The sequence below is a fragment of the Centruroides vittatus genome, unplaced genomic scaffold (assembly GCF_030686945.1).
Source record: "Centruroides vittatus isolate TY-2023 unplaced genomic scaffold, ASM3068694v2 contig_453, whole genome shotgun sequence".
In the NCBI taxonomy this organism is placed as follows: Eukaryota; Metazoa; Arthropoda; class Arachnida; order Scorpiones; family Buthidae; genus Centruroides; species Centruroides vittatus.
Window position 1 is genome coordinate 367,596 of NW_027122249.1, and position 12,399 is coordinate 379,994.

Genomic DNA, 12,399 nt, shown 5'->3' on the forward strand with positions numbered 1-12,399 from the left:
AAAATAACTAAGAAGCAGAGTAGTGAGGAAAATCAATGTATGTAGCTTGACAGAAAATATGCCCTGTTCTGTATTGAATAGGCCTATTGTCTTAATATATTTCTGATTTATTATCTGTAATTTTTCTTTACAAAAAGTTTTCTTTCACTTCAATACAAGACTAATACAATTGAGCAAAAGGAATTTAATCCAAATATTCTGAGAGAATGCATCTATCTCTCTGATGATAAACTGAAAAAAAAAAAAAAAAAAAAAATGTTTCGGTAGAAACGTGTATAAACTATTTATTAAAACTGACATAGCAATGTTTGAAATAATGATGAACCAACTAGTCACGAAAGATTTAACGATTTATCAATCAACTATTAACTTTGTCATTTTTTAAGGCAATATATAAAAGTATAAATGATGGTAATATTTTCATGCAGGAAAAATTCGAATAGATACGCTACTCATTGACCTAATAATAGAATTCAGATTATGTAACTATATTTAGTTCCTCGTACTATATTCGTCTTCCGAGCAGAATATAAAGACAATCAAAATTTGAAGGTCACGGATGATAGATCTAAGGAATTTTCATTACAAAACACAAGAACTTGAGCTTATTGTTACTTTATAACTAGTTTTTATTACTCTAAGACAGGTAAATTAATTACAATTAAATATCTAAAAGCCCTCGTAAAAGTTTGGTATTACGTCAATTTAATTGACAAAATATATATATTTATTCTTTTTTTTAAATGGTTATATTCCGTAGGTCAATTTTATACTAATCATTGTTTTACGGAGCAGAAAATTCGAATAACTCCGATAATAACTATGGCAACGATATTCAAACGTGTAGAAAGATATTCGAATTTTATTTAAATTTAAAGTTGGGCAAGAGAGAAATAATTAGAGAAAAAATTATATGTAAACGACCCATAGATACTTGTATACATCTTATTATTAATCGCTCCATTTACGAACTGTGTATTGTACAGCCGGAACACGCTTATAATATATTAAATAAATTCTTAAAATAGACACTAATTGTCCACTTCTATTTCATAAAGCATTTCCTGTTCGCAAATAAAATATGTTTGTAAGAAGTAATGACGAATAAAACAGGTTAAAATTTCGCAAAAACTATTACGTAACTTTTAACGTTATTTTTTTCGAACGTCTGAGAAATTGCAAAGCGTTTTAGTTATTTACGTTTTGTAACGCCGATGTAATAAAATAATAAATTTAGAAACATTTATTTTTGTATTCGAGTGGATGAATATAAATACCAGTGTTTAATTTTGCAGAAAATAGATATTGGTATTTGATCGTGTATAAAAATAGAATAAAATAATGGCCAAAGTTTTCATCTCTAGCGAGGTTGCGGCCGAAGTTTTCATCTCTAGCGAGGTTGCGGCCGAAGTTTTCAACGCAAAAACGTTCACGTTTTTACGTTGGGACGTCAGTGGAATCATGCTTGACGTTCCAAACGCCATTGTCAATCTTCTATGCTTACAGGAAGACTGCGCTAAACGTCCGACGTTCACGTTTTCGCGTTGAAAACTTCGGCCTCAACCTCGCTATTATAAGGATGCAATGGAAAATTGTGCGCGTGCGTTTTTGAAATTTTCAGGAAAAACATTTTAAGTAATTAAAAATAATAATCGCTACATAAATTACATTACGTAAATTTTCACAATGCGCTCGTATTATTAAATTTAAAATAATACGATTTTAATTATACCAAAAAAAAAACATTGCCTCGCTTTCTTAAAATAACAGGACCGGTTAAACGAGTTGTCTAGGAAATAAAATGTATTTTCCTCTTTCATTGGAGAGACCGAAGAGTGAAAGAACGATACGAATTGAATTATAAAATAATATATTTATAAATTTACAATCGAAAATCTCGTACCGATCGATTATAAAAACGAATATTGTAGAATCCATACAAGGACCGCAGTTAACAAACAGTCATGTTTGGGTGATGACACGAACCCGTGTGGTGGATGGATTGAATTAATACCGATCGGTTTATAATAAACTAAACATTGCACAATGTTTAAATTTGGAAGTAAAAAGGACGTTAATATCGAATATAAATGCACTGTCAGATTATTGGATGATAACGAAGTGTTACAGTGTGAGTTTCAGGTGAGTCTTGTTTCTAATCCATTTCAAAGATGCTACATTATACATTTTCCACTTTTGATCCTCCTCCCCCTCTTCCTCTCTCTCTCCATTATCTATGATGATAAATACTAAATCTTTTTATATAACACACAAAAGTAATTATCAAAATCAACTAAAAATTCAAGTATTTTTTTTATTCAGTGACAATTTTCATAAAAATAAATGATTTCCTTTCATTTTATTCCATTAACAGAATTATTTCTTAATGTTACATAATACATATTAATATCATTGAATTCTTCCATGTTATTAAGTAAAAGAATGGGGATTTTATATAACATTTAAGAAATTAGCATAAATGATGTAAATATCGGTCGTATTGTTATCAAGCACGTACATATAATGTCCCAGGTATTTAAAACTTTAATACAATCACAAATTCTGTGTTTATTTAAGTATTGTTCGTTCTATGAAGATTTTTTTATTACAGAAATTAAATATTGTTAATTAAGATTGATTCGTTTGCAATATTGTATTCAAAAATGTTAAAAGACGAATGGAGATGCTGTTTAAATTACTTGTTTAATTATATATAAGTATTGATTGATGTTGTTCAAATTAAAATATTCGTTTGTAACGATGCCGATTAAAATGTGCTCGAATAAGAAAATAACGATGAAAAATTACGCGATAAACTATAAACCAGGATGATTGGATGCCCCGTTCTTAATATTTGATCTTTGAATTGAATAATCTTATTAATATGTCAATATTATAATATCAATTTATACATCGACAAATAAATGAACTTTTTAAAAAATAACCAAAGATTTTAATTGATTTTGGAGCCCATATTTGTTGATTCTGAAAGGTGTTCCCAGTCTGATTGTAAGTGATACAGCCAGCCTATTATACTTATATAAACTAGCTTGAAAATATTAATTTAGTAGAGTTTTGGGCCGAATATATAAAAAAGGTTACGTTATTCGTTAAGAAAATTTATAAAATATGTTAATATATATGATATATGATTATATAGTTAAAAATATCTCTTTATATTATGGTTTTCCTTTAACTATGTAATATAAAATTCAGAATATTAAAAGAGACTGCATATTTGACAATTTGAATGACTTTTTTATAAATATTTAAAGAAAGATATATTTTTTAAAAGAAAGTTAATATTTGATTAATAATTAAATAATTGAGATACTTGTCAGAAAATGTTTTCAGATTTCAATTATTAAAAATTTAAATTTATAATACAATTTTATGTATGATGTTATTTGTTTAATTTAATTTTATTTTTGGAGACCTGTTCATCTGAGTCATTTGTTACGCTAAAATTTTTATTTAAAATTTAAGTTGTTCTTTTACTTTTATTTATGTAGTAAGGGTCACAGTGATAAATTTACAAAAAAAAAAATTTATGTTTAATAAATCTATTTTTATACTTTAGAGTGATTTTTACAGAGATAAATTATAAGTAATTAATTTTTGAAAAATGTTTACCATCATTTATATATAATGCTGGTAATAAAATCTTGATAAATTTTTATTGTAACAAAAATCCCAATCCCAGGAGTAAAACACAAAGATCTATTGAGATTTACTATTTTTTGTTTTGAAACTTTTCATAGTGAAAAACTTTTCTAACATTAGTTTACCTATTTCAAATCAAAACTGTAATAAAGTTACATATATATATATATCATTTCAAACATACTATTAAGTTTATAATTTGCTTTATAACATATCATAAAAATTATTCAAGTATAATGTAAACAGAAAATTAGCTCATGGTTAAAGTGCATGGCATATTTAAAACTAAACGTTAAATAATTTTATGTAAAGTAAACAGCTACAATTTTGCTGAATTAGTCATTAACAATATAAAATTTGAAATGATTAAAATTTAAAAAAATAAATATCTTGAAGAAATAATTTTATATGATTATACTAAACCAGTGATGATCAACTTTTTTGAGCTGCAAGCAAACTTTATTGATGTCCAGTGGGCCACTTGCATTTTTCTTAGAGCTGCAGCCTTTTGAAACTGCTGAATACCAATATTGATAGCCTCCAATACACTAAGTACTAAAATAATATGTACTAATGATCAGGGCCGATTCTAGGGTTTTGAGTGCCCCGGGCAAAACAAAATTTGCTGCCCTTTCATACAAGAATATACAAATTTACTGCAAATTAAAAAAAAGTAAAAAAAGCAAAAAATCAAAATTACACAATAAAGAACTGTGTAAAAAAGTTATTTATTTAAAGCACGGCAAGTGTTGTTAATGCAAAGTTTACAGAAAGACAAAGTTATTTAACCATTAAGGCGTATAACAGGCGCCAGTATCACTTTGACTATTCATAATTTTGTTGATATTTGTAATTTATAAATTTGATCTCGTCCATTTTTTGAGTAGATTGTTGTGATACGTGATACTGATTACAAATTATCTTTTCAAAATAAATAAAAATAAACTTTTTAGAGATTAAAAAGCATTTGTCTGCATCAATGTTGTGTGATAAAAGCCATAAAAATTCTTAGGTTTCATTATTTTAATTAGTAAATTTTTGTTTTTGTCTATTAATCTTTTTTTTGAGTTATGAATTCTGACTATACAAATAGTTTTCTTTGAATAATTTGATTATTATTTATATCTGTTGACAATAATAAAATAATTAGCGGTGTGACCTTTATTTGGTATTATTAAAGAAAAAACAATTTATTGCTTGCTAAAAAAATCGATGTCTCATGAAAAATGATCAATTTTAATTTCTAAAATCTAAAAAAATAATGAATGTAAAAAAATATTTTATTTTTATATCGGTGCCCCTCAAAATTTGGCACCCCAGGCAGTCGCTTAGCTTTCCCGCCCCTTTATCCGGCGCTGCTAATGATATACAAACTAACAATATATAATTTATTCACATTTTTTCACTGCTCAAGTTTAGCTTGAAAGATTTTCATGAATATCAGCTGAAATGGGTTGCATAATGTCACGAGGCAGAAAACAAGAAATAAAATTATATTGACAAAGTCTACAACTACAAATTACACCTCAAGGGCCACATGTTGCTCATAACTGTCCTAAACTTTTTTAATAGATTGAGCATATTTCTATAAATATAATTTATTACACTGCTAATTCTTAATACAAAATTATAACTCCATTTTAAAATGCTTTTATTTAACTTGCTTTGTATCATATCTTCAAGTCTTGAACTCAAATTTCATCCACTTATAATTAAGACAGAAGGCTGAGCCTTAGGACACCTAAGTCCAACGACAATACATTGTAATGATGTTTTAACAATGTCTTCATTCCCACAACCCTCCGTATTCCAAATGCAGATAATCATTGTGTGTGTATGCATTTAGTGATGTATATGGTGGATATGCCTTGTATTATTTTCTGCTCCAACCTCAGAAAACATGACCAATAAAAATGTTTTTTAAAAACTTTTTAATACATTAAAATTATTAATTGAACACAGTTTAATATAAATTATAATATCAATATTTACTTTACAACAAAATCTGAAATTTTAAAATTTTTTCTATATTCTATAATCTCTTCTACGATAAAGGAATACAGTGGAACCAGGTATCAAATACCATATATTTATTGAATATATGGTATCCTTTATCGTCAATAATAAATTATTTAAAAATGCTAAACTGTGTCAATAAATTTTTTTGTAAATAGTTAAATTCATATTAGTGTATAATTATATTATCATACTTTTTTCATAAATAATTAGAAATGCAAAATAATGCAAATGTTAACATTCATCAAATTTCTGATTGCATATTTGTTGACTATACTCTTCAAACTAAAATCTAAACTCATATTTATTTATTTTTTTTATGATTTGGGTTATGTTTTTGATTATTTTGAACCTATTGAAATTTTTAAAAATGAATTTAATAATTATTTTAAAGAGTAATTAAGTTCTAAATCTAAAAGATGTATGTAAATTATCATGAAAATTGTTTATTAATTTATTGTATAAAATTAATATTATTATTAATGTTATCTATTTAAAAAATAATAACAAAGTTATTAGAAATAAACTGAAAAATTATTTTACTCATGCAGATAAAATTGTAAATAAATATGCAAAAAAAAAAAATATAAAGGAATATGATTTGGTTAATTTCTTTTTATTTAATTAAGATCATTTATAAATAGTAATATTTGAATTTCAAGATATACTCCTAACAATATAAATTAATTAACTGTTAATTATACTTATTAAAATTTATTTAAAAAGAGTTGCAATCTAACTTTAAAATTTTTAAAAAGAAAAGTAAAGTTAACCAATTCGAAATTTTTTTGCTACTCTTTCATTCTCACTCCTAAACCTTTAAGTTTCCGGTAAGATATGAATTCAGCTAAATAAACGAATGTTTTCGATTCTCTACCAAGATCTGCTTCAGGTTCATAATTGTTCTAATTATGGAACGCTTCATGGTATTCCATAATTAGAACAATTATGAACCTGAAGCAGATTTCGGTAGAGAATCGAAAACGTTCGTTTATTTAGCTGAATTTGTATCTTACCGGAAACTTAAAGGTTTAGGAGTGAGAATTATATGTACTGTACAAGTATTTACTATAGAAAGTTGTACTCTTTCATATCGAACTGAAATTTATTTTACTATTTTTATAAAAATTAAACAGAATGCAAGGAAAACTTATTTAAAATTATTGTTTACAACTTTAAATTTGTGTACCAGGAAATTCTTTTCTTAGTATAGATTAACGTTATATAATTTTAAAAAAAATTTAGTTATAATAATTATTTTTGGAACTTAAGTTGTTTTATTATCAATAATAAACAACCACCATACTTATATTTAAAATCAACAAAGCATCTTTAGTTTAAGAAATCAATATATTAAGATTTTTGTCATTTTTAGAATAACAAGGAGAAAGACAAAAATTTGATTCAAAATGAAAAGCAGATATTATTTTTTTTTTTTTTGTAGTTTGAGAATAAAATTAAAATTATTTAATGTGTTAAAAATTGCATTGTTTTATGCTTGATAGAAATATGAAATTTTGTTAGATATTATCTGATTATTATAAAGATTAAGCAAATTTGAGTTTGATAGATTCAAAAATATCTTGGTAATGCTGTTTAGTATTTGAATAAAATTATCTATATTATAATGAGGATGATACAAATATATTAAGTTTAAAAGAAAAAATTTTTCTCTGTATGTACTTATTAAATATATCATATAGAATTAATATGGTTAAATGTAGGAGATTTAATTAAAAATTTGAGTGAATGTTATTACAATGCCATTTAGACCTGAGATTTATAGAAAACTTACAGAATTGCTAAGGTACTGGAATTAATTTAAAATTTAAATGTTAATGAGTCTTGCATTTGTTACATTATAAAGAGGTCAAAGACTTCTAGCATTTATGATGATAAATAACTTTTAGATTAAACAATATTTTTTAACTCTAATTATCTATAATCTATACATCTATAATGAATGATGATGATTTGAACATTTAAAAATTTTTAGCTAATTTATTATAATTACACAACTCATAATTTACATATTAAATTTAAACTTTTTCCTGTTAAAAAAGAATATAACTTTTCCTTGTTAAAAAATACAAAAAACAAAAATGAAAACATTTTTTTCAAACTTTTAGTCAATATTTGGTAAATTATATTATTATTATTCACAATTAAATCTTTTAAAAATTATCTGTTTATTCTTTGAGAAACTAGAACACATTTAATTTAGAAAGAAATTACTAAAATCATTATTCAAAACTCAAACATAAGATTTTTTATCCAAAGAATTTTTTTTCAGCATAACTACTAAATAGCTATTTTCAAAGGTAACAAAGATATATACAAGATGTCTACAGTTCACAAGATATATGGGATGAATATCACAAGATTTTTTTTTTTGCATGAAATATAGTAGTTCAAAAAATTTTACTTTATTACTAGCAACAATGCCCTTGACAATCATTGCTTGTCAAGGGCAATGTTTCAAAAAAATCTGAGGTGATTTATCTGCCATGATAGCCTGGAATTGTAAATGCTTTACTCAATAATGCATTAGGTGATCCATGAGATATTGAAGCTTAATGTTTACAAACTGTAAATTATATAGGACAATGATTTCCAAACTTTTCTGAGCCACCTTCTTGGTTCCATAAACTTACACCTAACACTGCCAATCCATTTTCTCTTGTGTGAGAAACATTGGTAATATTCTTAGAAAAATTTTCTACAAACCTCACATTGTGTCCTTACTATACAGTGTTCTCCATATCTGGAAATTGTTAAACACAATGTTTCTTTGTGGTTTTAATGAGGAAAAGGGAAAGGTTGTCAGTGACCCCAACCATCACCTATGGTCACCATTTATTCAGAACCCTGATGCCTCCTTGATTGTTTTTGTATCCCTAGGTTTGCTCACTGCCCCCAGGGGGCATTAGTGTTCACTTGAGAAACCACTGATATAGGAAATTAAGTACAATGAAAAACACCAGTGTATGAAATTAGTAGTCAACATACTTGACTATACAGGGACTTCAGGCTCTGAGTAGGCCAGACTCATGAATTTTTTCACTGCTAAAAATCAAAGTTTAAAATGTAATTCAGAAATACAAGCACATACATCTAGATATGCTTGTGTTTATGTTATATTGTAACAAGTTATGGTATGTATTTATTTATATTTCCTGTGTGGGAAAAATATGAAGGTTGTTTCAGCACTTAATAAATAGATAAATTTAATATCACTTTTTAAAAAAGTGTGGGCCCATACTAAATTTGCTTATGTAAACCCATGCCATATATTCAAGTGGATGATCAATTTCTCTTGAATATGGTCAAGAAGTTCTGGATTCTTTTGTGAAGATACATAAAGAAGACAAGTACACACAAAGAAGGTTACTGATGTTGCAGTTAGTCTGGAATACTAGAAACACTGGATAGTTGATAGTGAAACATAACATTAGGAGAATAAAATCACTGTTTGTTTCCTATGTTGCAAACATTTTGCAAAAAGCCAGATTGGATTGAATTATGTTTTACTAAAGATGCCTATGTCAAAGCTTGCTAAATTTGAGTACCTATTGCTTTGTGATAAACTTATTGAGTTACTATATTTGCTACAAAAAACTGTTTCCCATATCTATTAAAGTTTGTTTTATTAAATGTTAATTCTGTCAATAAATTGTAGACATCTTGTATATCTTTATATTTATTATTGATAGTTTCCAAGATATGGTGTCTTACAGGTATTATATTATGTAGTCATCCAAAGCTAAAGAGCATTAGAATGGCAATGACATTCCAGTGATCTTTATCTTAGAAAGTTTTCAATCAATACTAATATTCTTTTGAATTGAAATAACGTGACTTCCAGTTTGCATCTGACATTCGTATATAGTTAATTGGGGCCTCCAGCTTCTAAGGTTACCATAACTGGTCTTGGATTTCATCTATGTAACTTTATTCTTGAGATTAAGGAAAGACAGATTAACAGACAACAGTGGGAATTTATAGGTCTACAATTTTTTCATATTGCAGCCCATTGAACTACCGTATATCTCGGCGGATAAGACGACCTTCAGATAAGACGAGGCATAAATTTTCGTTGGAGTTTTATAGTTTTAGCATATACAGTAGAGACTTGTAAATCGGTAATTGGAATCGCCGGTAATCGGCACGATTTTCAGTCGGACTGTGTCGTGCTGAATCAAACGTTTTTGATACTAAATTTACTTCTAAAGTATAATTTTCATGTTTTATATTCTTCAATATATTTATTTTGTTTGTACAAAATGCAAAAATAATTTTTAATGATACAATAGCCTCGATTATTATTATAAAAATTTTCGTTAGGCTTAAAATTGATGAAAATTCAACATGAAGCGACACGCAACGGAGAAAATTCAACGCGAAGTGCACGCAACGGAGAAAAATTTGAACATCGGACAGGTTAATATATTTTTTCGTACATAAACCGTAATCGGAACAAATCCCTAATCTGAACAACCCCAGTCTCCAATTGATTCTGATTTTCGGTTCACTACTGTATCTGTCCTATAAGATGACCCCCAAACTATCAATGGCCTAGGAATTTCGTTTAGATCAGCGATCATCATCTGGATAATAACAGTGTATAGCGTATATGCAATTATGTCCTATTTGTAATTTTTTGAAAGAACATCAAATTTTATTTTCTTGCATCTGGCGGCACTGCCTTGCGATTGTTGCAAACATTCACACTGATTCGGGAATTCAAGTAATGAATGACCTTGACTATTCACAAAAACATCATATGGGCTATTCTATTTTGTGACATACTCTACTCTCTACTAGTAAATAATTATGGTTTGTCCGTTTTTTTATAATTGTTTTAATTTATATAAATCTCAATCTAATTCTTTTGTATCTGTCCTATAAAACGACCCCGGATTTTCGGGGCCTTTTTTTTATGATTCAACTATCGTCTTATCCGCCGAGATATACAGTATTCAACATATGGAAAGTTTAATTCTAAATGAATTAAGTCCATACAAACTATTTTAGTGATAGTAAGCTATTTAGGAATTTATTAAGACAAAAATAATAATTAAAATATACTAATGGATACTATATATATTTAATGCAATGTATAATGCATAATACTACCACTCAAAACTGGTTATACCTGAATTAAAAATTCTAAAAATCCAGCAATTTTTATAATATGTGAAAACATTTTTGCCTATGTTAAACAGGCATCATCAGGCAAACTAATCCCCAGCTGCTGAAACAACGAGGGATTGCCATACATTGGGAGGGGAGGTGACGTAAGACGAGAGAAAGGGGAGGGGGAGGATAGTAAGATTTATAGTTCAAAGAAAGTCTTCCATGCTGTGGGGAAGGAGTCAACATCACAAAAATTAATAGCAGTATTATTTTGGGTGACCTTATATATTTCCACATTCTCAAGAGGTTTGAGAAAGGGTTGCCTGGAAGAGCTATGTAAGAGGCATGCCTTGTCAAATTCCACCTCAGTGTTGGGGCCAATGCAGTGTTGGTCAATCCTTTTGTGATGGAAGTCTGATGTTCCATGAGGCAGGTGTTTAAAGGACACATTGTAGCACCAATGTTTTCTAAGTAGCAGCTGGATCTATGATTGTTGGTGGGGATAGTGTAAAAGTCCAATTTTTGGTTAAATTTTCTCGAATAAGTAGATGTATCATTTACAAAGAAAATGTTACCAAAGAGAGAATTTTATGAACTTCCTTGGTTATATTTGCCATCTCAAGCTTAAATGATTTTTTTTTCCTTAAACAAATATTAAATAATTAAAATCACCTAAATTGTCAAAAAATGTTAGCACAGGTTCTCACAGAAGTATACATAGGAAGGAAGATGCAGGGAAGTAAAGACATTATACACATGTTATATTTTGGTTTTCATGATTTTTCATTGAATTTCAACAGAGATTTGCTAGTGAATCAGTAATGACTTTTATTTCATACTTTTCTTTGTCTTAGACAAACTAATTTTACAGAACTATAATAAGCAGAATTATTTAATGTACTAGCGGGTGGGCCCGGCATTGCTTGGACAAAAATAATGATACCGAAGATTAAGAATATTACCTTACCCATTTTTACAGAATGCAAGAATTGGGTCCCTTTGTTTCCAGACTAATTAGAGAATTTTTAGATGGGTCTAAAAATATGTTTGATTTCCCACAAAAACAAAAAAACTGCATCTTTCATGTCGCTTTCTCTTAACAATTCCATTGTTATGTAACACTTCCATTGTTACTTGACACTTCCATTGTTGATGGAAGTGTTAAACCTTAATCCAGTTCTTCTCCCCCGTGGGGAGGAATTTCAAAAAATCCTTTCTTAGTGTGTGTCCTCGTGACATACCCTAACTGTGTACCAAATTTCAGCTTTCAACTCCTTACCGTTTTGGCTCTGCACTGATTATTATTATTATTATTATCATTATCATTATTATTATTATCAACTCGTCTCGATTATATATATAGATAGTGAATACATTTGACCTAAATTTTTTAAAATTAGAGTATTAAAGCTCTCATAATGTAAACTAAGAATGTTTTGAGAGTCTTGTTTGTTTTAGAAAGCAAATAATTAATACTACAATAGCTAAATAAGTAAAGTATTTTTTCTAACCTGTATAGTAAATTTTGTTGTTTGGCTTTCAAATTATGTAATTTAGAAAATGTAAAAGATTTTTCTTGTTTAG

At 27.7% G+C, this 12,399-nt stretch overlaps 1 protein-coding gene across 2 annotated transcripts in view; it reads left to right on the forward strand.

The window, feature by feature from the left end:
• Nucleotides 1-1,605: 1,605 nt before the first annotated feature.
• The window catches only part of Frmd5 (FERM domain containing), a 44,517-nt gene continuing 33,723 nt past the window's right edge, over nt 1,606-12,399 (forward strand). For both annotated transcript variants that reach the window (XM_067272725.1, XM_067272726.1), the window contains exon 1: nt 1,606-2,142. In XM_067272725.1, coding sequence (XP_067128826.1) covers nt 2,047-2,142 — 96 coding nt within the window. In that variant the 5' untranslated portion in view covers nt 1,606-2,046. The remainder of the gene's footprint in view (nt 2,143-12,399) is intronic.